Below are 26,779 nucleotides of genomic sequence, written 5' to 3'. Positions count from 1 at the left end.
TTAAATGCATCAGTCACTAATCTCTAATAAGCCGTTTACAGTTAGAGATTTAATTTATGCACAAATCAGTCCTGCTGACTTATAGGAAATGCTTTTAAATATTTTCAGATACATATAAAATAGAGCAAAATGCCTTTTTTTACACATATAATATTCTCTTATAGGTGCTTGTCTTCCCAGAGTAGTCTGAATATGTCATTATCTATTAAATTGTATTATTATGCAAAATGAGGCAGAAATTTGATGAAACTCAGATGGATTCACCTGAGTTAATGGAATATGGGTTTAAGAGGGAACTAATTATCCCAGTTTAGCAGGGAGTGAATGCATTTCTTTGCAAGGCCTGATTTTGAATGTAAACATTAATGGCCTCCTTGATTAGCATAAGAATGGTGCGTTATTGTCCTGCTCACTCTGCATCCTATTGGATATGCATCTGTGTTGCTCCAGACACACACACAGACCACAAGCTTTAATACACTTATTACCTGTCTTATCTACGAACAATGCCATTTTTGTTTTTATTGTCTCGCTAATCCATAAAATTCATTTCTCCAATCAAATTACAGTTTTAAGGCCCAATGACATAATTGGGAGCTTCAATTTTTGTGCACAAGACAAGACAAAAAATAAACAAACAAAAAGAACAAGTTCAAACTTTTGAGGTAAAGCATAATATTCCATATTAGTTGAAGTGGCAGAGTCATTGTGATGCTGGTCTTTCGTGTCTATGCTTCCTTTGGTTGGCGTTTATCTACAGAATGTATTAGAGGGCTAAGTGTTAAAGTATAAACAATGCAAAACAAAAAAAGGGGAAGGGCTGTTAGGGGAGTAAAGAAACATGGGACTCAGGTGAAGAGTTAAATTAAGAAATGAGGGCGATGAGGAGAGTTAAAGGGCAGGTGAAGAAGGAAGGCTTTGACTTGGGGCCTCCCGGGGACGATGACCTTATTTCAAATTCTGGGTGAGGGACTATAGTTCGGCAACTGAGGAGCCCCCCCTCTGTCTCAGACACACACACACACAAACACAATCAAACACACTTTCAAGGCTGAGTTCGGAAATAGAGAGCCCCCCTGAAGTCCTGCAGCTCCTCAAAGGCCAAGCTGCTGCTGCCGTCGTTAGTAAAGCTACACAATAGGTTACACATACAATACTCCTTCAAGGTTCAACTTCACATCCTAGTGACAACAAAGACACTAAAGTCTCCTCACTGCTCAGTTTCCAAAAAGAAAAGAAAAGCAAAGAAAAAAGTTGTGATGTAGGATGTGTAAATAGAAAAAGAATCAGAATCAGAAAGGCTATGTTTGCAAATCATTTGAAATCCATATTTAAGTGGCAGTCACATTAAACTGAATTAGCAAAAAGTCAGTAACAAGGATGTGTATAAAAGGAAGCTTGTTTCTCAGAAGTAAAGATGAGAAGAGCTTTACTACTGTGTGAAACTGCCCAGGCAAATACTTCAACAACTGAAGAAGCATAGTTCTCCATGTATGGTTGCCAAAACTTGGGGTGTTTCTTATGTACGGTATATAATATTATTAAAAGAAATCTCTGGACAAATGGTAAAAGTCAAAAAAACAATATTTAACCGCAGTAATCCTCCATCCCTTGGGCAGCACAGCATTAAAAACAGACTTGATGGTGTAGTGGAAATCAATGCGTGGATGCAGGAAGTCTCATTGTCATTGGCACAAATGGTTGCTGGATCCAGAAGCACTGCAGCCTTCTCTGGGCCCAAGCAAATAAGATGGACTGAGGCAAAGTGGAAATCTGTCCTGTGATCTGATCGATCAAAATCCGAAAATCTTTTGGGAAATTATGGATACTGCATCCTCTTGGTTAAAGAGGAAAGTGTGTTGTCAGCATACAGCTCTGTAGATCAGGCTCATTTGGATATTTGTGATTTTTTGTACTGTTACTGAACAGTTTTGATGATGTATTGTCCTGCTGAGGGAGGCTGCTGCCAGCGGGGAGTATTGTACCAACTAGACAGTCTTTCTTACTTTAGCAAGTAAGTGCTAAACCACCTTCAGCAAGGCTGAGATTATGTGTAGATTTGGAGCACAGATCTACAAACAATCTTCAAGCTTCAAACCTTGTAAAACAGCTAATTAGCAGTGAAAAAAAACAAACAAGAAAATGACACAATACATTGTCAGTGATGTTTTACATCTACAAAACTGGTTACCAATGGCTCAGATGGATTAGAAGACATCATGGGATTTGTGAGTGTGAAGGAGGGAGCAGAGAGGAAGCATTCCAAGGGTTTGCTTAAGTCCTTTCCAGTGACCTACCAGCAGATAAGAAATAATAGAGATAAACTGTGTAAAAGGTGGGACTAGTCACTGTAACGTAGATCTACTGGTTTGTGCGCACCTGTTTTGAAGCCTGTCGTTGGCATTTAGGCAATTGCTCATCTAGCTTTAGTGCTTGTTTGGGTATTTTTCGTAAACTTGAATTCGGGCTGGAACCTGGTTGAGAATGCTGTGGACACCCATAAGGTAAAAACTCATCAGCCACACCATTACGGTTACGAAAATGAATGCCATGTTGTGTTAAAGAAGACTTGAAGTTTGGGACTTTGACCGTAAACTTGTAAACCCTGAAGCTTGTTTCACACACAGTTTCACAATAACCAAAATTTTTTGGAGGCGTTCAAGTCACAGACAGTCAGCGAACTAATGGGTGGATTACAAGAACAGAATGTCTTGCCTCTGTCTTACCAGTTGTACCGATGCAAAGACTAATCCACCAATTTTCACCACCATTTACACTATCAGTGATGACCTCAAATGCCAATTAACACCAGTGTGTGCAAATAAAGTGGTCGAATATCAGTGTTAACCTACAGAGGCTGGTCTTTGCAACTTTTGATCCTGGGTGAAGCAAGCACAGAAGAAAACCTTTATTCCAGTTAGCGTGGCTTATTTTCATGATTACCAAGAAAGTTACCAAGCTTGAAAACAGAAAATGTGTGTCATTAGTTCAGGATAATACTGAAAACTATGTGTATCATCCTGTGTGGTGCATCATATAGATAGCACTGTATATAAATATTGAAATAAACTACAAATTAGTGTAAAGATCTTTTTTTTTTTTTTAAAAAGTTACTCATACTTTGGTTTCTCTCTTTGGATAGATGCAGTGAGCAGCGCTTGCGGCTTTCTTTTCACATCTCTCACTTTTCATTTCTCCCAACATTGGTTTCCTGTCAACCATCTTCCTTATCTTTACCTCTGTCACTCTGTTTTGCTACAGCCAGAGCAATTTGTGCTGAAAAGTGTAAAAACATGCATCAATGGCTGAATGGGACTGCGGAGTACATCAGTGCTAACAAGGTATAAGTGCCAAAGTGGTTAACTAGGAGTCTGCCTTCACCGCCGTCCTCCCTCACAGCCACGCCGGCTCGCTCTCAGTCATCTACATTCCCTGAACCAGCCTCATGTCTCCTTAATTTTCACCATTTTCAGTCTTGTCAGTCTCTATATATTGCCCAAAGTCTAGCGTGACAGATTTCACTATCATCAAAGAAAGATTTTCCATTAATGGGCCCTGACCTTGTCTGACTACTGTACTTAAAAACCTTCTCTGCTGCAAGGCACACTCTCCCTGAATCACTCCTTGACCCACACCCCCACACCCAACCACTCCACACCCCAACTTTCCATTTCACCTGTCTCCTCACCATAATCTCCCATTTTTTCCCCCCTCCTCCGTAAATTTTCTGCTCCTCTCACCTTACAAGAGCCCCCCTCTGTTGTTTGTGGAGGCTTGCCTGATAGCCATTAGTGTTACACCCTATTACATCAGTAATGACTGACTGTGAGCTCTAATTAGAGATGTGTTAGGGAGAGCTGACTTACCCCCTCCTCCTCCTCCTCCTTCTGCTTTTCCGCAAAGCTGTTACTGTGACTCCATCGCCGTGGCGACACCATTAGCACAGCACCTCTAAGAGTTGCAACTCCTGACTGTTAAAACCATTATGTTCATTACAGACCAATCAGAGGGGAAGGTGTTATGGCTAATTGATAAGCTGAACAATGCATAAAATCTTGTCTCTAATTGCCCTGCGGGAAAAGGAGAAAGCACCCTGGGAGAAAGAGACAGTGAGCGAATGAAAGAGAGGAAGTGAGGAAGCGGCTGGCGTACTAATTTCAAAATCTGATATTTTTTCACTTGAATAATTTAGGCTTACAATATGTCTTCATCCAAACATGCTGTAGATTCCCCCCCTCTTTCTTGAATAATGGGATGTTTCTTCTGGGTTTGTCATCTGTGATAAGATGATTATCTGAAAGGTCTGTGGCACATTGTGAAGAGAGTCTCGCCTTCTCTGCTGGAGTAGGTAATCCTGGGTAATAGCATTATGGACACAGTGTTTTCCTAAAGCCCATGATTATCCGCTGCTGTTTGCTGTGGGATTGACATTGGCCTTCTTGGTCTCTCTCTCTCGCTTGCTCTTTCTCTCTCCCCTCTCTTCTCCTCTCTCTCGCTCTTTTTACTCATTCTTTTTCTCACTTTTCTCTCTCTTTATGTCATCCTGTCTCTGACTCACCACTCCATCAAACCCTTATATGCTCTTCTCTCACGGTTCTAACAAGAGAAGAAGATGAAAATAGAGCACATGGAGCAACAAAAGAACAAATTGCTTGTAGACAAGAGTGCCCCAGATTTGAATGACATGTTATGTTCTCTTTGTCAAAAAAACAGGGGGGAAAAAAGAAAAAATACACACTTTCACTTTGGCAGTTTGGGGTTACCATCCTGCTTGAGACTCAATAAAGACATTAAGCTATTTACTGAAATACATTTTGAAATCCTACATATAAACCAGGTTAACTATTCTAAACACCGCCTCTCCACCCATGCAACAGATGATACATCACATTACATCGCTGACTGAGGTCTTCATATTTTTAAGTGCCATATGATTGCGATTCGAGATAGACAGAATGAACTGAACTAAGACCTCTGCTTTTAGCCAATTGGCTCACTTTTTTCCCTCAACACTTTTAGGTCTGAACTTGATCTTATCTCCCTCTCGGGCTGTCTCACCCAACCTCACCCTGCACCCCACCCCACCCCCTCTCTCACCCAGCCACTTTTACTTAGCTTGCCACTCTGTGTCAATCTCCCACTTATGTGGTTTATTTGTAGTGCTTATTTGATGCAACACATCTCGCATATTATTCACCGGCGAATTGGTAAAACCTGACAGCGTGGAGAAGTTGTTTTAATCTGCAATGTGGCTTCTCTTTGTCCTGGGAAGAAAGTAGATTTAGAAAAAAGGAAATGTTGGTTAACCACCAGTGGTTTAACGCAATAAGCCAGTGGGTTATCTCACACCTTGAGGGTTATCTTGATGTTGCACACCAGGAAGAAATCTTGGCATCTATATATCTATGTTTAGGCATCTATGAAATGTATTTTCGCTTTAAAACAAATTGAAAAGAAAAACATTTTGAGGGATAATAACATAAGCGCTGTGTGCCCTTCTAAACTGATTAGGTTACTAAACAATAATGAACGTTTGTAAGAAAGCATTCCTAGAGCATTTTTATTGGCAAAGAATGAAAAAGCATGAAATTACTTTTATTAGGAGTTTTTCCACCTTGGTTCCCCCAGTAGGCAGATGGATGCCTGCAGCAAAGACACCCGTCAGCTACAAGTCAGGGAGTCTGTGAGTTCTGGCAGCCCTGGAGCAGGGATGCTGCAACAGGCATTGGAGGGAGAGAGGAGCAGCAACAGGAGGAGCAGCAGCAGAAGCACTGCTGAATCCATTAACAATGAAGGAGCTGCTCAAATGGGCTCTGGTCCTGTGTTTGCAAAACAAATGGGACATGTGAGGGTTAGGCCGGGGAAGAAATTAATCTGTGAAGCAATCAACGGTGAGTTCAGAGGAGGAGACCGAACCATGTGTGTGAAACACATGCTGCATCTCAAAACGGTAAACCTGTGTGTAGATAGGAAAGCTTTAATCAGCCCAGCTGTGTGGCTGTTGCATGTTTTTTGTATGCTATATGTGTGTGTGTGTATGAGTGAGTGTGTGTAGGCTAAATCCTTCCCCACCTAGAAGCTGTCAAAACCACATGCTTACAAGCTGTGCAGGTTACATCTAATTGGATTCTGTGGACATCACAGCATGAGGCAATATTTGATGACTCCAAGATCATATTGTAGGAAACAGTGTATGTCCTGAGTAAAAACAGCCTCCAAAGTCAATACCGACCCCTCCCCACCCCTTTTCCTCCCCCCCACCTTTGCGTCCTTTTCTGTTCCAGGATCAGTAATGGGAGTCAGTATCCAGGAGGAGGCGAAGGGGGTGCGGGGGCTCCTCGCCAAGTCCTCGCCCCTCCTCTCCGAATGCGGCACAGCTGCCTTTCAGAACCCCGCCGCTCCAGCCCATTCATCCTGGAGAGCACCCCCCCTCCCCCCTCCACACACACACACACACACACACACACACACACACACACACACACACACACACACACACACACACACACACACACTCCTCTCCCCCCACCATCACACACACAAAAAAGTGGCTATTTATTAGAATACTTGTTTTGTATTGTTCTGTGCCACACAAAAGACGCTTCATTATGTTAGAAGCAAGCCCCCTTTTTGCAGAGAGAAACAATAACTTGGAATTGTCTTTTTTAGAGTGTATAATAAATGTCATTTCTTCTTGTCTCTGCCCCTCAGTGTGTGTTGAGTGGTGGGTTTGGGCACCGGGCACGGATGGCCTTGGCACTCGAGCGGCCAGATTGTAGTGGGAGTAGCGGTCTTACATGAAGCTTTGGAGGGGTTTAGGACGGCTTTAGGAGCATGGAGGGAGAATTCTTCCCACTTTGTCTGGAGTAGAGGGAACGAGGGGGACATGCGTAAGTTTGCATATTACAATTCCTTACGCAAGAAAGTCATTTTTATATACATCTAATCTGTAGTTAAACTGTCTGTTGTGCGTAAAATCGCCTTTTTAACGCGTGGTGGAATTAATTCTCAAAATTGTTATAATATTAACAGAGTGAAGCGAATTTGAACGCTTTCTGAATTCGGCGTTTCCGCTTGCTGAAATAAATGTCTTGTTGACAGCCTTTATTTCGGAGCGTCTGTGTTCAGTGCAGTGCAGATAATATGTGTTTCCAGCTGGAGGCTGTCGTTTTATTTTGGAACAAGTGAGCTCCACAAGGGGCTGCGCAAAGCTCACACTGTGGCTTCATGATCCTACAAGTTGCTCTTCAACCAGCTCAGTTAGATTTTTCCGAGGGAAGAAGATCGGATGAGGTTCGCTGGCGCCTACATTTGTTTCGCCGTAAACAAGAATAACTGTTTGATGGTGTAAAATACGAGGGGACGCATTAGACTATCCAGGGGCAGCCTGTTTTCACTCAGGACTCTATGTTTGTCTTGGTGTTTCTACTTTTCCGTAGGTTGTGGGGAGGGCGGGGGCGGGGGGGCTGACCGTCACATCTTTAGATTTAGGATGTGTAATTTAAGGCTAAGGAGCAGATGCTTTGTCTCTTAAACTCGTTTGAATAATTAGCTCCACGTTTTGTGTCCTTGGTGTTCAGGACTCCTTTTACTTCCTTAAAACTAACGCCACCCAGTTACACGAGCGCCGGCTCTTGTGCACTGCTCGGGCACAGCCACAGCCGTGTAAAAACGCTGTCCCCGCTCAGGTTAACTGCATCAAGGGGTAAAAAAAGAAAAAAAGAAGAAGAAGATGATGATGAAAGGGAGGAAGCCAGATATAATCGGTCAAAAGATTTATTTATTTATTTTTTTGTTTAATTAAGGGGTTCCTTTGCGTGGGACTGATTCCTGGACGCAGAGTAAAATAAAAAAAATAAAATAAAAAGCATAATAGCACCCGCTGGCCGCTGCGCTCGAGGAGTCGGCACGCAAGCTGTGTGTATTTATTTAAAATTGTTCACTTATTTATATATATTTTTTATTTTCTTGTGGCCATGGAGGGTGGGAGGGTTGGATAACCGCTTTGACCCTTGGCCCCAGTCGCGCACCATCATCACAGTGCGCACACAACCCGTCACAAAGGCCGCGCACAAAAGGAGCGAGGAGGTTTGAAAGGAGGTTTGTTAAAAGAGGAGTGACTGACGGGGAATGACAGAGAAAGTAAACAGGGGCCACCAGGGTCCCAATGTCACTGTAAAGGCTAATCCTGTGCGTACAAGCCTAAAGACACTCAGCACGGAGAATAAATAACGACAATAATAGTATGATTCTAACAAGAGTGACAGTAATAGTAGAAGTCATATTTTCTCTTACTATTGGCTATTTAAGAAAGCTAACGATAACAATTCTAATCTTTTCATCAGGATGTCGACTTTTTTAAAATAACTGCTGGAGATGCATTGATGCATTGCAGCACTGGTGTGAATTAAAGCAGAGTCGTGTCAGGGCAGGGTCCAGGCAGGTTTAAGAAATCTGAAAAGCATGAAAATGTATTTAATACATTTATTAATAGGCCGGTTTAATATTAGCGGTGTTATATGTGTGCTTACACTATTTAGTTAAAAATATGTTTAAATAAAAAGAAAAAAGAAGGTTAAATGTTTTTATGAATTAGACTTTTAATATTGAGCAGATACTGACAAATCGCTGTATCTGTATAATGAGACAAGAATTGGTTTCTTATTTTCTTTTTCTTTTTATGAGTGCGTGTGTGTGATCGCTTCACTCGCACTCACCTCCCCAAAGCTCTCCGGGTGTCATCATTACATTGCCATCTCCCTCGGGCCTTAAGCCACGTTTGCCTGGACCGCTGTAACCGTTTATTGACCACCGTGACATCAAGTTAACCCTATCACCAAAAACGCCCGGATCCGTCCGAGTGATCTCGCTCCCTCTGGTCCTAAACAGAGAACCATATCAAGCTAAGCTCCAATTAAAATAAAAACAGCAAAAGAACGATAGAATGATTAAATCGTTAGTCTCGCCGCGGGAAGTGGTATTTCGTTTTCCCTTTCAATTAGAGGTTGATTGGGCTTTTCAGGGGAGGTCAGCTGTGAAATCTGGATTATATATGCGCGGACTCGAAGACACAGACCGCTTTCCCCTCTCGTGTATTTTTTTTTTTTTAACAAACGGAATACCTGACTGGATGTTAAATAAGAGGCGTTAACAGACCCACAACATATCCACTAAAATGACAGTTTACGTGTAGTATTTCTTTTCATCTATAGCTGCACGCGGGCGCGTGGCCAGGACTCATTCACCATCACCAGCAGACGGCGATAATGGCTCTTTGCCCCGGCAATTTCACGTCATTATACGACTATCCATCCTCTTGGGCTTCGTCTCTCAGACCAAGAGTTTTCTTTTAACCAAATCTCTTTCAAATAGTTTTCAGCTATAAATGCGCTTAATTTCTCTATCTGACACCTGCTATTACTTCAAACCTTAATTACATACCTGGAAGGAGGAGGGGGTGGGGGTAAGGGGGCACAGGCGAGGGAGAGAGATGGTTTAAAATTTGATATCTGAGGCGCTTGCTCAGCATCAAGTCGTCTGAGACTAGTTTGGGGGCAGAGTGTATTGCAAATCCTGTGCATAAATATAGTGAGGCCCAGGCTTCTAGTGCGCGTTGCGAATGTGAGAATAACTTGTTAAATAGGAGAGGAAGTGTCTTTTCAATGTCAAATCTGGGAAGAAAGTTGAAGGTAAAAAAGAATTTTACCCACACTTTTATGCTTCCTAATTTATAAGCTGTCTGATTTCTTCCTTCTTTAAAAAAAAAATCAGCAGCCATAGTCTAACCTATTTTTTTTAAATATAAATAAATTGAGATGTTTGACTCATCCTAATCACAGACTGCACCCACTGTTTGGCCGCTACATCAGTGCTAACAAATCTTCGTTATTTTTGTGGATGAAGTCTCCGAGAGCGTGTTTGGAAATTTCAAATGCCTCGTGCTATTTGTGGGATTGACCCTCCTTTCTCCCTCCTCATTCTCCTCCTCCTCCTCCTCCGGTGTGTTCTTCCTCTATGGTCCTCTAGTCACCTGACCAAACGCCATGCAAATCATTCCGCTGCTAGAGCCTCATTGGCCGCTTGTGGCTCATTTAACCGCTGTCAGTGCTCATCATATGGCCGCCGCTTTAACCAACTTCTCAACTCCGACAGGAAAAGTGGCTCAAATGCGCATTCTATCACAGTGGATGTGAACCAGCCCAGGCGAAAACAGGGCGAACTGCTGGTTGGAGAACATTTTATATGCCTTTTCGGATTAATTTTCATCACGTGTTTATTTCAATTTGGGGTAGAATATTAATTTTGTAGCCCAGTCATCTCGAGCGCACCCGTACCTGTGTGCGCCTGACCTGTTGTGAAAGTGACTTGTTTTTTCTCTGTTGGTGGCGAAGTTTAAAAACCAGGTGAATGTATAGCATGATGATGGAAACTGACCTTCATTCCCCCGGCCCCCAAACGAACACGACGACGGGGCAAACGGGGCCGAATAGCGGGTCGAAAGCGAATCAGGAGCGGGTGAAGAGACCTATGAACGCGTTCATGGTGTGGTCCCGTGGGCAGCGGAGAAAGATGGCGCAGGAGAACCCCAAAATGCACAACTCTGAAATTAGCAAGCGGCTGGGCGCCGAGTGGAAGCTGATGTCCGAGGCTGAAAAGCGTCCATTCATCGACGAGGCTAAACGGTTGCGAGCCATGCACATGAAGGAGCATCCGGATTACAAGTACCGACCAAGACGGAAGACCAAGACATTGCTGAAAAAGGACAAATATTCCCTTGCTGGTGGACTTCTTTCTGGGCCGAGCGGTGGCGGTGGAGTTGGTTTAGGGGTTGGCATGGGTTCATCCGGGGTCGGGCAGAGGTTGGAGAGCCCCGGAGGTCACGGAGGTTCCGCCAGCTCCGGCTACGCGCACATGAACGGCTGGGCGAACGGTGCGTACTCGGGGCAGGTGGCTGCTGCCGCGGCGGCCGCAGCGATGATGCAGGAGGCTCAGCTAGCCTACAGCCAGCACCCGGGGAGCGGAGCGCACCACCACCACCACTCACACCACCATCATTCACACAACCCCCAGCCCATGCACCGCTATGACATGACAGCCCTGCAGTACAGCCCCATCTCGAACTCTCAGAGCTACATGAACGCTTCCCCATCCGGCTACGGCGGGATCACCTACACGCAGCACCAGAGCTCCGGCGTCTCTTCCTCAGCTGCCATGGGGACATTAGGGTCGCTGGTGAAGTCGGAGCCGAGTGTAAGCCCTCCCGTCAGCAGCACACACTCACGGGGTCCTTGCCCCGGAGACTTGAGAGAGATGATAAGCATGTATTTACCTACCGGAGAGCCGGGGGACCCCTCAATGCAAACTAGACTCCATGCCTTGCCGCAGCATTACCAGAGCGCCACGGCTGGAGTGAACGGGACCGTCCCGCTAACACACATTTAGAACTCATAGAATAATTGAAAACTGCAAACGAACCATAACCAAATATTTACCTCTTTTCTAAAATAACCCCGGTCCTGAGAACTACCTGCATTTTGTACAGAATGTTTATGATATTGTAAATGAAGGGTAAATAGCATATTCATCTCGGCTTTTTTTGGAATAGCCACCAGTGGAATTATATAACAAATATGATGCTGAGATATTGGTTATTGTGCTATCATTTATTTATTTTTTTTGTCCTTTATTTCACAGTCTTAGCTGAGGGTTACGCCAGGTTTTCACATTGGGGAGATTTGCTTCAATTGTCTCATCATTTTTGGGGGTCGGGGGTGGGGAGGGGGGAGTTTATTGTAAGTTATTTGAAAATGAGATAAGTGTCATAATCATAAGAAAGTGCTTTAAAAGATATGGGAAAATCAGCTTCTTTAAACATTTGTGTTCATTTGCAGAAGCCTGTGTCATAATTCTTGGAAATCATCTCTTTTTATTGTAACACTCTAATTCTTGTAAATTGTGAATAATTTTAATATTTGAAAGGATGACGGGCAACCGCTGTTGTAATTTAAGTGCTTTTCCGCGAGCGAAAAGCTCTGATATTGCAATGAAGAATAATTGAATAAATTTCACAAGATGTTGCTTTGATTCTTAAGAGAACGTCTTAGATTGATTATTTTTCACAGTGGTCTTACAGAAGTGTTTTGTTTTGTTTTAGGTAACAAGAATCAGAAGTCTTCACGAAAAACAAAAAACAAAATCTTCTATTTAAATTTTGACGCTGGTGGACAGATCCCTCGAGCTTTTAAATGGTCCAATTGTTTGTGCGTAATTACGCGTAAAAGCTACAGCCTGTAGGGCTGTGAGGGAACCATTTCACTAACAGGATGCTGTTTTAGAAGCTGAAGTTTCATGTTTAGAAACGTGTCCATAAATTGTTTTTAAAAAGTTTGCTTTTCTCTATTTCAGTAGCACGCAGGCTCCAATACTATGAAAACATTTTTTTAAATATTCAATGCAGGCCCAGATTGTGGCCCGCGTTCTCCTTTAATATAAATATAAAAGGACAAGCTTGATTTTGAATATTTTGAAAACTTATGATGACATAACGCACAAGAAGAACATTTAGCATGACAGCCACCTGTTAGTGTTATGAACGAAGCCTTCTCGTTTATGAATAGAAATTTGATTATATTTGTAATAAGCACATGTCATTTTCCCCTTTCAAAACCGTATGAGATGTGAATCCTTTAATCCTTTATTAGCAAGAGCAGCTTAAATCTTTTTAAAAAATATATATATATTTCTAAATGAAACTAGTTCATTATCTATTCTACTATTATATTAATCAGTGTGTCTAATTGCAATTTTTTTTACGGAAACTTGCGCCAGAATTTCATTTCTTTTCCGATGAAAGCAGATTTTTTTTTTAGTATAAACTGCTCTTAAAAACTGAACAACTTCTCCACTGTGTATTTCATTTTTTAAAGGAAAATATTAAGCTATTTCTTTTTTTATTTAATCACTTTTAACATGTGTTTGATCTCCTGAGATGCATTTTTTTAAAATTCCAATTTTACAGCTTCTGTTCTGAACACACTATAAAAAAAGAATAAGGCAGGGATAGCAAAGAACAGCTATCTAAAAATTTCTTAAAGAAAGAAAAAGATTTTAAAGATAAAATTATTTGTTTCTTTAAATAAGGGGATAAAAATCGAAGTCTGGGTTGTCAGTAATCTTTCACCCGAACTGCACCATCAGTTCATCTTGCATTCACTTCTCTTATTAGCTTTATTTTTATGGTGATGTCAGATAATATATGTGAATTATTAGATTATATATATTGATTTCTACGTTATAAGCTAGAATGCGACAGAGGGTAAAAAGAAAAAAAAGGGTGGGATTCACAAGAATCCTAATTTCTTTAGCTGCATTTTCATCAGCTTGCTAATCAAAGAACCGGCACTTAAAGAGGCTTGATCACTCGTCTAACAAATAAATGCAATCTATGTTACTTGGCTTTTATTCTAATTATTTACTCCCATAATGTGAGAAGCAGCAAGGTGGTGGGGGACTTGTTTGCTCCTTTTACTCTCGAGCAAAATAGCAGGAAAGTGAAAGGGGGTGTGGGCAAAGTGCGTGAGGCACAAACTGGGATTCGAACAATAATTTCATGTTCGATAAAAACCACTGAAACTTGAGAGTGAACCAACGACCCGTGATTGTAATTAAAGGAGAAAAATCTCTGTTTAGATGAAAAACAGACGCACAAACCTGACAGTGTCCAAACTGTTGCTCGGACTGAATTTTGACTTCCACTCGTCACAGCTCTACAGACAAGTAGCTTGTTGAGTTGGTGATGACTCATCAGAATTTCACAGATGTAGTGTTTTGATTTTGGACCGGTTTTGGTACCTTTGACAAAAACACCTGCATTTTGAATAAGATGCCCGCGTCATTTTTATAATTATCATCAATCTAAAAGAAATATATGTATATATTAGGCTGAAGACAGGCCACAGATGTTTTTGAGATTTTCCGTTTTTATCGCCTGTAGGCCTCATATGATACCCTAATAGTCATACACATGCAAATGAGGGGAATTTATGCCTGCTTAGGCATAAAAAAAATCAATTAATCTCAAATACATAGTTAAAGGGCCTATTTCACACTGATGAAGACTTGCATGGTATGTCAATTAAACCTGTTAGGCCTCATAGTAAAGCATGTAACGTCTGGCTGCGCATTAATCTTTTAGGGGGCAAAAAATCAGAGGAACAATGTCTGGAAATTAGTTGAAATTCCAAAACCCGAAAGCAATTGCATCTATGGAGACATCTCCGCAATACAGCGTGCACCGTATGGCAGGGGATGGCCTCCTCGTGTGTTTTTGCATCTGTTTCTATCTTATCTGTTGATGTGAAGAGATGCGGATTAACACTGAAAGCCCGGAGAGGCGGAGCGCGTCACGGCGCATCGCCAGGCTAAAAAGAGGAGCGTTCTGGCAAATTTAACCCGAATAAATTACACCTTGAGGTGGAAGAGGGGGTAAGTGTAGGGTGCAAAGTATACAGGCTATGTGGCGCTTGCTGCTGCTACTGCTGCGTGCGCTCGCGCGCGCGCGTGTGGGAGAAAGAGTATATGTGTGTTTGTGTGAGTGCGCGCACGTACAGCTGGCTGGCCAATAAATCTCTCCACCGTGCGATACCCTTATCTTGTAGCCACCGATATATTCCGTGCTAGGAGGCCATCAGCTCCAGCGCACACTCGGTTGTTCGTAAAGCCCCGATCCCTTGCACTCCCTGTCCTAAATGGGGATAATTAGCGTCACTTTATCACGCCTCTGCATATTTTCTCTGCGTCTCCCCCCTTCCCTAAAAAAAATTACCAAGCAGCCTGCTCTCGTCGCCCGCTCTGTCACAGAAGATTATGGAGACAGATTGCACAGAGCGAATGTGCCGGGCGAGATTAGCGCGGAATAGAGAAAGCAACTGGGCCAATGAATTCCTCGGAAGGGCCTTATCGTGCAATTACACGTTGACATGTTTAACAATCTTGCTGCCTCTTAATCCTGCAGTGCTGCTCTATCTACCCACAGCTACCACGCTATATGCCGGCACACAGACCTAATGCACCGAAACGCGGCACAAATGTACTAAAAGTTATGAGAAATTGCTTTATTTTGAAACTTTGTTCACAACATCCACCAAACGCATTTTTTTTATTTGCTTTTTTTTTCCAGATTTCACCGTTGCTGGAATAGCATCTGCACTGGAACATTTTTTTTAAGAGGTGAGATATTAAAATACATCTTCTTCATTTATTGTTACCCCAAATCATTGCTTTACTGTAACAGCTTCACAAAGTGACAATAATGATGATGATGATAATAATAATAATAATAATTACAATAACAATAACAAAAAAAAGGGGGGGGCGCCATGTGCATCCGGAGTGGCGACGCAGAAAGTGTCCGTCTTGTCTGGAGCTAAATGTAGACTTTTCCATGTGTCTATCCAACACACACAATCACCACCACCACATCCCGACCCCTCCCCGTCCCTCCTGCCTGGCGGTATATCGGGGCCTGTGTGGGAGTGATTGTGGAGCGCCACTGTAGGAATTTGGCAGGGTCCGCGGTTTGGAGAGCCGCCCCACGCTGTGTCCCATTCAGCGGCCAGCGCGCTGTGAGGTTGGGAAGTTTCAGTCAGCCGTACAACTCAATGGCCCCCACAAAGGCGATTACAAGCCCCAGCGCATTCCTGTAGGGACCTGGGAGCGGCGCAGGTGCGAGGGGGACCGGGGTAACCCGTCAGAGGACAGATAAAAACGGGACAGTGCTGGGGACCACACAAAACCTGCCACTCCACAGGAACCGGGGATTTTGGGGGGGAGGAAGGAGGAGAAAGGGAAGAATAAGTCTGTAGAAGATGCAAGTTAAGGGGGTGGGGTGCAGCATACTGAGTGGTCTCACTGTCCATCACTGAATGAAAGTGTTTAAGGATTCTTAGTCAAGATGGTAGCCTGGATTTTTACAAAAGTCACAAGTCTGCAGTCTCCCTTTACCAATCTGGACTTATCCCTTCTCGTTTAATAAAAATAGTCTAACACGGAGTGACATTTATGAAACTACTGCAAATTTTAAGTTAAAATCTTTAAAGCTTATTCGACCCTCCCATCTGGGCTACACCGTTACCTCTTCTGCGTATTCTTTTTTTTTTTTTTTTTTTTAATTTTACATCTTCACCAATGCCATCTGAAAAAAGTTTCATGAATCCAACTTTGAAAGAATGTTACAAAATGTTACAAAAGACACAATCTCAGCCTCCTCCAGCCTTGCCTGTGGAAAAAAAACTCTTGAAATGTCTTGTGTTAAAAATTTCTTTAATCACACCAATACATTTGATCACTTTCTACAAAAAATAATGTCTTAATGACTTACATTTTTGTCAACAGTTTCTGTCACCACGACAGCAGCAGACCAAACTGTCAACCAGTGAATTTCATTTTCCTATTGTTCACCATATCAACATTTCAATATTGATATTGTGTTTCCATCATGTTCCACTGTGGCCACAGTATAGGTGGCTAGCATGATTTAGTCAAGACTGGCAAAGATTCATAGCAATGGGTAAAAGATACCAACATATACAATTAGTAGGAGATGTGTAATTAACAACAGTTTCCCATAATAGAGTTAAATGATTTATAGATTCTGTGTGTCAAAGGCTTTTATATTAAAGACCAAACCAGCCACCCCATCATCCTACCTGAGACTTATTTGCCATGTAGAAATTTGATACTTCGCGCACTGGAAAAAAAATCCTAATGGCAGAAATTCAGGAGCAAACTGTATTAAAGTCGTTAGGAATAAGTTTAAATCCAAGGACACAGGCAGTTGCTGTATTTAATTTAGGTTGCACAGGTACTGGCACTTTATTTTAGCAGCAGAACTAACATAACACCTGCTTTTTCCATCTGTTTCTGTTAAATTCAGAGTTGGTACATGGCATGCAGGTGGGAGACTTGCAAACAAGTGGGGATTACATCTAAATGAAGCGAAGCTATTCACTGATATTTTTGGTAGAAACCGGGTTTCTCAGCAGGTTCTTTAAACAGGGGCAAGCAAAATAGGAAGTCCAAAATAAGAAATGCAAGACACATAAAAAAACATTCCTACTGTGTAAAATTTAAATATGCATTGCAGAAGTACGGTAGAGCAGTCAGTACTTGTGAAAAACCGCCTTGGGTTACTTAAATAATATAATAAACGACCTGTCCTGTTGCCCTCTGATGGCAGCAGGGAATTATCATCAATGATAAACATACAGCTTCTGGTTTGAGAACTGTCATCATTCACAATGATCTACTGTGTTTACCTTTAATTAAACAAACTTGGAAATGAGACCAGACTGAAGCTTCAAACACATCATACTGTTGGATTAATATTCAGTAACCTGCCAGTTTGTGAAGGGGGACTCAGAGATCATTAATCCTGTGCATCATAACCCTTTTTTCAACTTTTCTGGCAAAAGCAGTGTTTCATGCTTTATTATTAAATACAATTTTAATCACGCTAAAATATGATGCAGAATTATTTCTAGAAATATTGGATTGATGTCATGTTACTAATACCTGCAACAAATTCAAAACTACATACAGTATACTGACTGTTCTGTATATTTTTGGATTACTGTGTTGCAAAGAATAAGTGTCAACATACTTAAATAACATGACATGACTGAGCTTTCACCTTTTCCACAAACACTTTGACTGTAGATTTGTTGTGCCATGCTTTCTGGGCTCGAAGTTCTCCACCGTGCACACAGCACTTAAAAGGAATCTTTTAATGTGGCGAGCCACTCTGACTGGCACAACTTTTTTAGTGGTAGGAGTGAAGTAATGTGATTGGTTTAGAGTTTAAAAATTAATTATCCTATCTTTTATGTTAGATTTCAGCGTTGGGGTAAAGGCCTAGTTCACAAGCACCTGTGCATGCAGTGCTCTGATAATTAATCAAATAACTGCCGAACGATCATAAAGTGGCACAAAAGTCAGGCCCAAACAAAATCTGCCAGACAACAGACAACTTCTAAGTAGAGATGGACCGATCCGATATTACGTATCGGTATCGGTCCGATACTGACCTAAATTACTGGATCGGATATCGGAGAAAAATAAAAAATGTAATCCGATCCATTAAATATCACGAAAGCACCTCACAAAACTTGCAACACGCCGTAACTCACCTCAGAACGTTAGCAGTCGGAGCAGTATGCATCACGTGATAGAGCAGCTGTGGCATGCGGGACCTGTTGGTGGTCTGGATAGCATTTGGAGCTTCGCTAGCAACCCGGCATTTCATCTCCGACAAAGTTATCCCGAGAGAAGTAAAGCAAGTGTGTAAGTCCATCTCTGAATGTTTGTAAAGCATTCCTGCGTTAAGCTTAACAAACGACTGCCTCTTCTTGCTGCTACTTCAATCATGAAACTGCTTAACGATCAGCTGATCGGCTTTTCTGTCGCGAGTCCGTGTCTCTAGTTTGCTTTTGGCCCATTTTGCACCAGAAAGAGGAAACCAGCGGCTGAACAACAGCAGCACGTTTAAGCTTGATCAGCTGTTGTTAGAATGTATTTAATATTACTTTCTACTTGAGGATCTTTTCTATGTAGCTGACGGCTGGTAACTGTGCAGGGGCGGATCTAGCAAAGTTTAGCCAGGGGGGCTGATAGGGCATTAACAGGGAAAAGGGGGCACAAAGACATACTTTTCTTTCTTATTCTCATTTAAAATGTCTAGCTTTTAATAAATAATTATCTGACACCCAAAGTTTTAATTTGATGTAAAATGAATAGAAGTCAATTACTGTATATAGTAACTATTAAGTCTAATATATATATATATATATATATACCCTAGTAAGCTATAGTACTTTTTCCTTTGGGAAGGTACCATCTGTGCAGTCTGCAATTTTGTTGAAGAAAGATGTTGAATCTATTTAATATTTCTTGAAAAATAATTGATTTCTGTGCATTTTTTTTTTCACACTGCATCAAATTAAGGTTGATTACGTCGATTAAGCATCATGAGGTGGAGCGTGAGGGGTGGTTCCCTATTTTTTATTTATTTATTTTTGTTGTTGCTGGGAGTTGGAACCCTATTAGTTAGGTTGCTTAATATTTATGCTAAGTACTCTTTAAAATACCAGAATAGGGAGGATGGTGTAGGTTTAAGTTTATTAGATTGATCAGTATTGCTGAACTATGAAATTTTTTTTTTGCATACAGGTATAACAGAATAGCTTTAGTGTAGTTGTTGTTTTAAACTTGAGTATGAACTTATACAAAATGCAGCAAGATATTTAAAAAACAGTTTTGTTGATTAAAAAACACTATATCGGATTCATATCGGTATCGGCAGATATCCAAATTTATGATATCGGTATCGGTATCGGACATAAAAAAGTGGTATCGTGCCATCTCTACTTCTAAGTAAACCCCCTAGGTTGAAGCTATATTAGGACAAAAATAAAGACCAAAGAAAAACTTGTATAACCTTTACAGGCATTCATCAGATTGTCCTTTCAGGAGGCATTTTATTCTTTCGACTTTGCTTAAAAAGTCAGATACAGTCAATAAATTCCCATCTTCTTGAAGAATATAGTGTTCATATAATTTTTTTTAAACTCTTTTAAAGAAGTGTCAATTCAACTGTATGGTCATTTTTAATCATTCACACTGTGTCTCTGTTTAATTAAATTGCATTATACAGAGCGATATTTCTTTAATTTTTTCTCACCTCACAGATGTGACTTTGTGACTTTTACCACAACTAAAATGGATAAAAGTAAGAGCTGGCTTGCTCTACAGTCTCCCTGACTGTTTGACTCTTGCCCTGTCAGAGTTGTTTAGTGATTACAGCAGCATAAGGAGATGTAAGCAATTACTTTGGCGAGCACAGTGACAGGTCCTCCAGCTTAACTCCTTTGAACACAACCCATTAGAGCGCAATATGGTTCATCTGTTTTCTGCCTATGTTTGCAAAGGCCGAGACACGAAACAACTTAGTTAGGATTATGGTAATGCAGAGGACCTTGTTCATCAAGCTTATTATATTAAACATGTTAAGATTAAGGAACATAGTTAAAAAAACAAGAGCATTTTGAAATAAAAAAGTGTTTTGTTGACCCATCCACTAACCCTGACCTCCACCCTATGTGGACTTTGCAGTTCAATAACAACAATATCTTTTTTCCTCATTAGTTCGTGTTTTCTAGCACTTCGGTTAGGTTTAGATAATAAAACAACTTGTTTGGGTTTAAGAAAATATCATTTGTATTAAAGTACAGCCCTTTAAGAATTTAAGCCCAACTTTACCCATTTGCCATATTGGTCCTGTCATACTTACTATGACCGTGCAAGGAAATTATTTCTCTTGGAGACTTCCTTGTTACCTGACATAAATCCATAATCCATCAATGGGTGAACAGATGTAGAGGGAAGTTTTTAAGGCTCTGAAATGAAGAAATTGTTCCTTAACATGAATAAAATCAGCTATTTGCTGCTAAAAATAAATAATCTTGTTCTTTAAATGAAAAAACCCCCAGATATTTTAAAAGTTAATCTCATTTTCTCAGGCAAAAGCATTGTGTTGCTTTGCTCAAATAAGAAAATACCTCAGTACCTATTTGTTCCAAACACAACAACAAGGAAAGGCCACATGATAAGTTTTAAGTGTCCTCTGAAATACTCCTGTTTGCGCTCTTGAAGGAAGAATCGTTTACTGTTAGATTTTTTTTCCCCCTCTCTCAGCAGAAGTGCTTCCACAAAGAGTTTCTTTCATGGACTCTTCAAGACAAGCAAACTTAGTGTTGTTTGGCAGCAACAGTCAGACTATTACATGTGCTCCAGAGAGAAAAGGGGATTTTAGAATGAATGTTAATAAAAGCACGGTAAGTGGCTTCCTGTCCCTCACTAAATATATGCAATAACCTTGAGTCTTTTTGGGGGGTGGGGGAATAAACTAAGAGAGCATTTGGAAACTATAAAACTCTCGAAAGCATTTTGACTCTAATAAGTTCTTTTTAATACAAAAGTAATGGTACTTTTGAGTACAATAATATTGTTTTCTTTCTAGCCTACTTATTATCTTGTTTTTTCTTCTCTCCCATTTGAACACCTTTTTTTCTTTTTAAACAGAACCTTATAATTTCAGGAGGTTGATTGAAGTCTTATTTAAAAATAAAAGCATGTACATGCAGAAGCACTGCTTCTTCTTTCCCAGCTGGTCCCCACAAAGCAATGAGACAAACTTTGAAGCTTTGGACACACATAGAGATGCTCTATGCTCAATGCTCTTTACATAGTAGACGATGTCAGGTGGTGTTCAGACACCGTCTAACAAAAGCAGTGAGGTGAAATTTTGAGAAAAAATTCATGTTCTCCGTAATCTTTTTGTTGCTTTCTGCTGACTTTTCCTCTAGTGCACCAGCAGGTCAGAGACTTTAGCTGTCCAATAACATATTTTCATCTGCAAAACAAAATGCCATGATGCATGGTTCTCAGACAATGTATGCTATATAGACAAAAGTATTGTGCCACATCTCTGTTCCGGTGTTTTTAGTTCCATTGCCATAGGAATATAAAATCGAGCCCCTTGCCATGCAGTCAACCTTTACAAACATTTGTGGAAAAAATGGGTCATTTTAAAGTGCTCACTGAATTCAAGCTTGGTGCTGTAAATGAATGCCGCCATTGCGACAAGTCAGTTTGTGAAATTTCTTCCCTCCTAGATACTCCACAATCAACTGTAAGTGGTATTATGGCAAAGTGGAAGCATTTAGAAACCACAGCAACTCAGCCATGAAGTGGCAGACCACAGAGCGGAGTTGCTGAGTGCTAAGGCGTATAGTGCATAAAAATCACCAGTGCTCTACTGACTCGATAACTGCAGCGCTCCAACCCTCCTCTGACATTAACATCAGCACAAAAACTGTGCACAGGGAGCTTTGTGACATGGGTTTCCATGGCTTAGTAGTTGCTGTAGGTATAATCTGTAGGTTGCCCATGTAGTCCAGTGTATCTTGAGGACTTTGTTGATGTACTGAGTTTTCCTTCAGTGAGGCTGATAAGTCATGTGGCTCATATGCAATATTTCCCATCAAATAAATCAAATAATCCCCTCCCTTTTCATCATGTGCCATTAACAGACCAAATTATGTATTTAACGCTAAATAACGGCATTCCCATCAGCCTCAGCTGAAACTGTGATTCTGAAGTCAGTGAGTATTACCACCGCTTACATTATGCCACATTCATGCGTTGTCACTAAAAGTTTCTGGGTGCCTGTGAATATCCAGGCTTGAATTATAACAGGGAAAGTTCCGCTGTTTAACTTTAATATGATCCTTTAAATCATGCAAATAAGGTTGCCGCACATCAAAACTTTGTCATATTTCTTCACTTCACAGTATTTTATTATTCGCACAGCTTTCTTGAAGATGTCAAAACTCACAAGTTGGTATTAAGGAAATCTTTTTTTTTCCCTTCCCACATGACCTCAGTGCAGCATAGATATGTTAGCGCCGCGAGCATCTTACAATGCTATTGTTTCCATTTCGGTAAAACCCTTGCGTTGCCAAAGTGAAGCTAAAGATGCTTGCTCTTATAAATGTTACAACTAGCTCGGTGTTTCACAAACTCTCAGTGACTCTCACCGCCTTGACAAATGTGCAGCAGGCGATAATTCTCAAAGCAGTAGAGAGGGGTTAATGAGGGGTCAAAGAGTTCAGATAAGAAACAGCAGTTTTATGATGCTCACTGCAACCTGCAGCGCACTGATAGCCGTTTGAACCGGCTGCCCTTTGAACTCTGCTGGGTCAAGTGATCAAAACACTGGGTCGTTTAGATAGGCCAGATTGGAACAAGTGAAGGATGTGTATGTCACCGGAAAATGTCAGAGAGGTACAGATAAATTGCTCCTAATGGTTATAACCCTATTCAATTTGTTTCCGCAGCCATTAGATTGTTGTCACCCATCAGACTGTTTAAGGTGTGGGATAAATTTGATTAATTTCTCTGCAAATATATATTCTATGCATTTAACCATTCATCAGATTAGACAATGTACATGTACTCTATGTGTTTCTGTCTGCTTATAATATATATATATATATATATATATATATATATATATATATATACACATACTTATGTGTTTTTGCTAATAACTTTACTTTTACTGACTTTTGATATCCTCTACAAATTAGTAACATATATCTGTTTGTCTCCTTGTTTTTGTGCTTCTATCTGTCTTCCAGGACAATGGCCATCAAGTCTATGACCAGCTGAACTGGATCACTGTGGGGAGACTGTGATTTACAGATAGCTTCTCATCCCTTTTACTGGCAGGCCATCTTTACCATGAGCACTGGGAGATAGGTGGTGCGGGCGAAAAGACCTCTCAGAAAATGTCAGCAACTGTCAGAACCCCAAATTTCTTCCATTAACTCGTTCTTTCCTCTGTGATGCTACCTTCTTGAAACCCCTTAATTACATAACCCCTTTCTCCTGTCACCCAATGTTTTGTATCCAAGTAAAGTGTATGACTTCAGATCGTGTGGCTTTTTTTTAGCTTAAAATTGTGGATAACAAAACAATCCTAGCCCCATATTTTTGCCCATCTGAGCAAAAACAAACACACACATGCACACTCACACACACAAAAGGAAACTGCATTGACTGCAGCAGCTCTCCTTCCCTCGTGGTTTTCACTGGAGCCAGTTTCACTGTCTTAATACTCTTAGTCCCTCAGCTGGCATGTTGTCCAAGAACCCGCTGCATTTTCAGATTTGTAAAATCCGTCAAAATGCCTGTAATGAATCTTTCTACAGCCTCAAGTGTATTTAACGTGCTGTTTGACCAGCCCAAAAGAAACCTTGTAAAGATCTGCCACTATAGGAACAGAGGATCAGATGAAACAGGTCATTTTCATTTGAACACAATCCCCTATAATAAACATGTATTGTTTGGATATGCTGTTAATTTCTTATTAACATCTTTCTTGTGCATGAGTGTATACGCCATGTAATATACATATTTTTTGCTTTAGAAAAGTAACTACTGTTATTATTATTATCAGGTTTTTCCGTGTGTTTTGTTTTGTCTTTTGATGGATTAAAAGTCATCTTATGAGATAGACGTGTGCTATGCACTTGCATTTTGCAGTTTGTTTTTTCTGTTAGCTTACACAGCCACCCATGGCTGGGGGGGGGGGGGGATAAAGAGTACATACCAAATAAACTCTTGCATCTTATTACAGCCTGAGAATAAAAAAAATACTGTGCTTTCCGTCATTTATTTTCATATTCAATTTGAGAGGTAAATTAATACTTCAAAGTGAGGAGTTACAGAAAAGTTTTAACATTTAAACTATGTATTAATTTCAAGGCCTAAATGCGCCCTCAATTATTTTACCATTGCCCCTAAGTAATTGATTTTGGGTAGAGAAAGCGAAAGGTGCTGGGGTGATCTGTGTTGATGTGTGAAAATCACAAAGCCAATAAATGAAAAATAACTGACGTCGTAATTGCTGTGAGTGTTGTAACCTTGCTTTATTGATTTTTTTTCATCAATGCATTTTGCTAGCATCAAAGTTGGGCCCATAATAACATAAATTGTTCACTGCAGTCTGTAATAATTTATATATTTCTTTCACTCGTTTTCAGCCTCTCATTGACTTGTTCAGGTGTGTGCAGCCCGCCACACAAAGACAAACGCTCATCCAGCAGCGTGCAGCTTGTGCCGTGGTACAGACAAAGAGGGAACATGTAAAGAGACTAGATAATAAGTATCTCAGGTGACTACATGCTGTGATTACCAGGTTGCTGGTTGTTATATAGGAACTATATTACATAGACACGCAGTCCCACTCTGTGCACACGTTCAGACCCACACGTTCTGCACTTGCACACACACAAACACACACTCTTGAGAGATCCTTGGTTATCACACCCATCCAGATTGTTCTGAACTACTTATGGAAAACACACACACATCTCAAGATGTGGCCACTCTTGCCAATATGAGCCCAGTGTTAAGAACAGTTGTTGTCGTTGTCGTCGTGTGGTTTTTTTTTAGCATCTCTAAATTCCTAGCGTTGCTAAGGTGCTTTGGGAGGGGATTAACAGAGGCTGGCGCCGATGAGCAAGCCTTCCAGATTTCCAACCAGTAGTGAAAAGACAAAGAAAGAGGGGGGAGAGAAAAAAAAAGAGGAAAAACAGCAGAGGGTTAGACAACGGGGAAATGGCAGTAACAGCTTGTGTAAACATGATGACTTGAGAGAGGTAAAGAGGTAGAAACAAATGAGGGATAAGTAACAGAAAGTGAGACTAAATAATAAGTGTCCTAAAGAGCAGGCCTCAATTTTCACACAGGAAAGTGGGGAAGTGCTCTCCCTTTGCTTTTCTTCCCTGTCCTCTTTGCCTATTTTTCTCCAGCGAATTTCCTTCTCCTCACTCTGTGTTCCCTCCTCTCTGTTTCTTCCCATCTCTTTATTCCCCCAAGGCCTACAGTTAGATCCAGATGCTTTTGTCTCTCGTTCTCTCTGTCACAACTTCAAACAGTGCCGGTGTTCAGGTCATACTGATGTGCCCGGAGCATCAGTGACTGAGCTGTCTCAGGTGAACGTCTCCCAGTGTGTCCTTGATGACACTCTCTCCCTTTCTCCCATCTCGCCGCTTCTAATTAGTGTGGTGAGCTGCGGAGGCAGTGCAGGCAGCTGAGCCACATTTACCAATCCTCAGTCTTGCTCGTACGTACAGTAACGCAGCTATTATAATGTTTGTGCAGCACTTACACATGTGAACTGGCCTTTGTTTTCACTAAATCCCTGGTTTTACACTCAGAAGAAATCAGAATGTAGTTCTTCGCCAAAGAAAGTACACCAAAGAGAGGGAGGTCCACAAGCTTTTCTTTGAATCCTCTCCTCAGGCTCAGCTTCTCAGGTAAAGTGTAACTGGATGCGGCCTGTTTGTGGAATACAAGGCACTTGACCAAGGGCCAGCACTACTCCTCCCTCACCTCCCGTCCCCTCCCTCCCTATCCTTCCCCTACCTGGGTCGGGTTACCCGTCAGCCCCCCTCCTCCCTTCCTTTCCTTGAATGGTGGCAGGTAGTCTGTTTTGCAGCCCCATCGGTGTCTGTGGATGTTGAAAAGCATGTGTCTGTATGTTTGTAGTCTACCCCATACAGGTGTTTGTGACTCTGTTTGGGCTCGTTGGCCGGGCTCCTGTAACTGTGCCCGACGCTGCTGCGCTGGCTAGTGTGACTGGGTTGGCCGAGGTACGGAGGCGGCTGTCTTTCAACCACTGATCCCTCAGAACTACTCATCTGATCAGGCTGGATCTGCGCTTCACGGCTGCCGGGGTCACACAACCCAACCCCGGGGTCAACCAACTAATTACAGACCCCTGTGTCCTCCGTCTCTGTCACCACCGGGGATATGGGGAAGGTGGGCAGGAGAGGGAAGAAGCCTGAGAGTGGTGGTGAAAAAAAAAAGACACAATATTGACTTAGACATCAAAAGGTCAACAGTGAGGATAACCAAGCAGTATATTGTTTTTTTTCCTCTTGAAAAGAGAAGAGTGTGAGGATCTGGTTTGCAGCATCTTGGTCACACCCATCATAGCCCTCAGGCAGACACAGAAGCTTAAGACCAGAGTTGCATCATTGTATGCGGATTTATGTATCAGCCTCCCACTAACTTTTCATCTAGCTGTATGCTAGGCTCTCTATATCTTTCCCCTTGTCTTTTTAAAACTGATTTATTGTAGCACCCTGGCATA

At 41.4% G+C, this 26,779-nt stretch overlaps 1 protein-coding gene across 2 annotated transcripts; it reads left to right on the top strand.

Annotated features, from left to right (window-relative positions):
* The first annotated feature begins 6,524 nt into the window (after positions 1-6,524).
* On the top strand, positions 6,525-24,133 carry sox1a (SRY-box transcription factor 1a). Of its 2 annotated transcripts, none has more exons than XR_013902475.1 (3): positions 6,525-6,890; positions 15,179-15,228; positions 23,256-24,133. XR_013902475.1 is itself a non-coding variant. In XM_026145340.2 (3 exons), exons 1-2 carry the CDS (start codon positions 10,408-10,410, stop codon positions 15,197-15,199), a joined length of 864 nt encoding a protein of 287 aa, XP_026001125.1. In that variant the 5' UTR covers positions 9,987-10,407; the 3' UTR covers positions 15,200-15,228; positions 23,256-24,133. The 2 variants fall into 2 exon arrangements, 1 of the variants encoding a protein (XP_026001125.1); XM_026145340.2 differs by lacking the exon at positions 6,525-6,890 and adding an exon at positions 9,987-11,250.
* The last annotated feature ends 2,646 nt before the right edge of the window (positions 24,134-26,779 follow it).

This window comes from Astatotilapia calliptera, chromosome 16, assembly GCF_964374335.1.
Source record: "Astatotilapia calliptera chromosome 16, fAstCal68.1, whole genome shotgun sequence".
Lineage (NCBI taxonomy): Eukaryota > Metazoa > Chordata > Actinopteri > Cichliformes > Cichlidae > Astatotilapia > Astatotilapia calliptera.
This window is presented reverse-complemented; position numbering and strand designations above follow the sequence as displayed.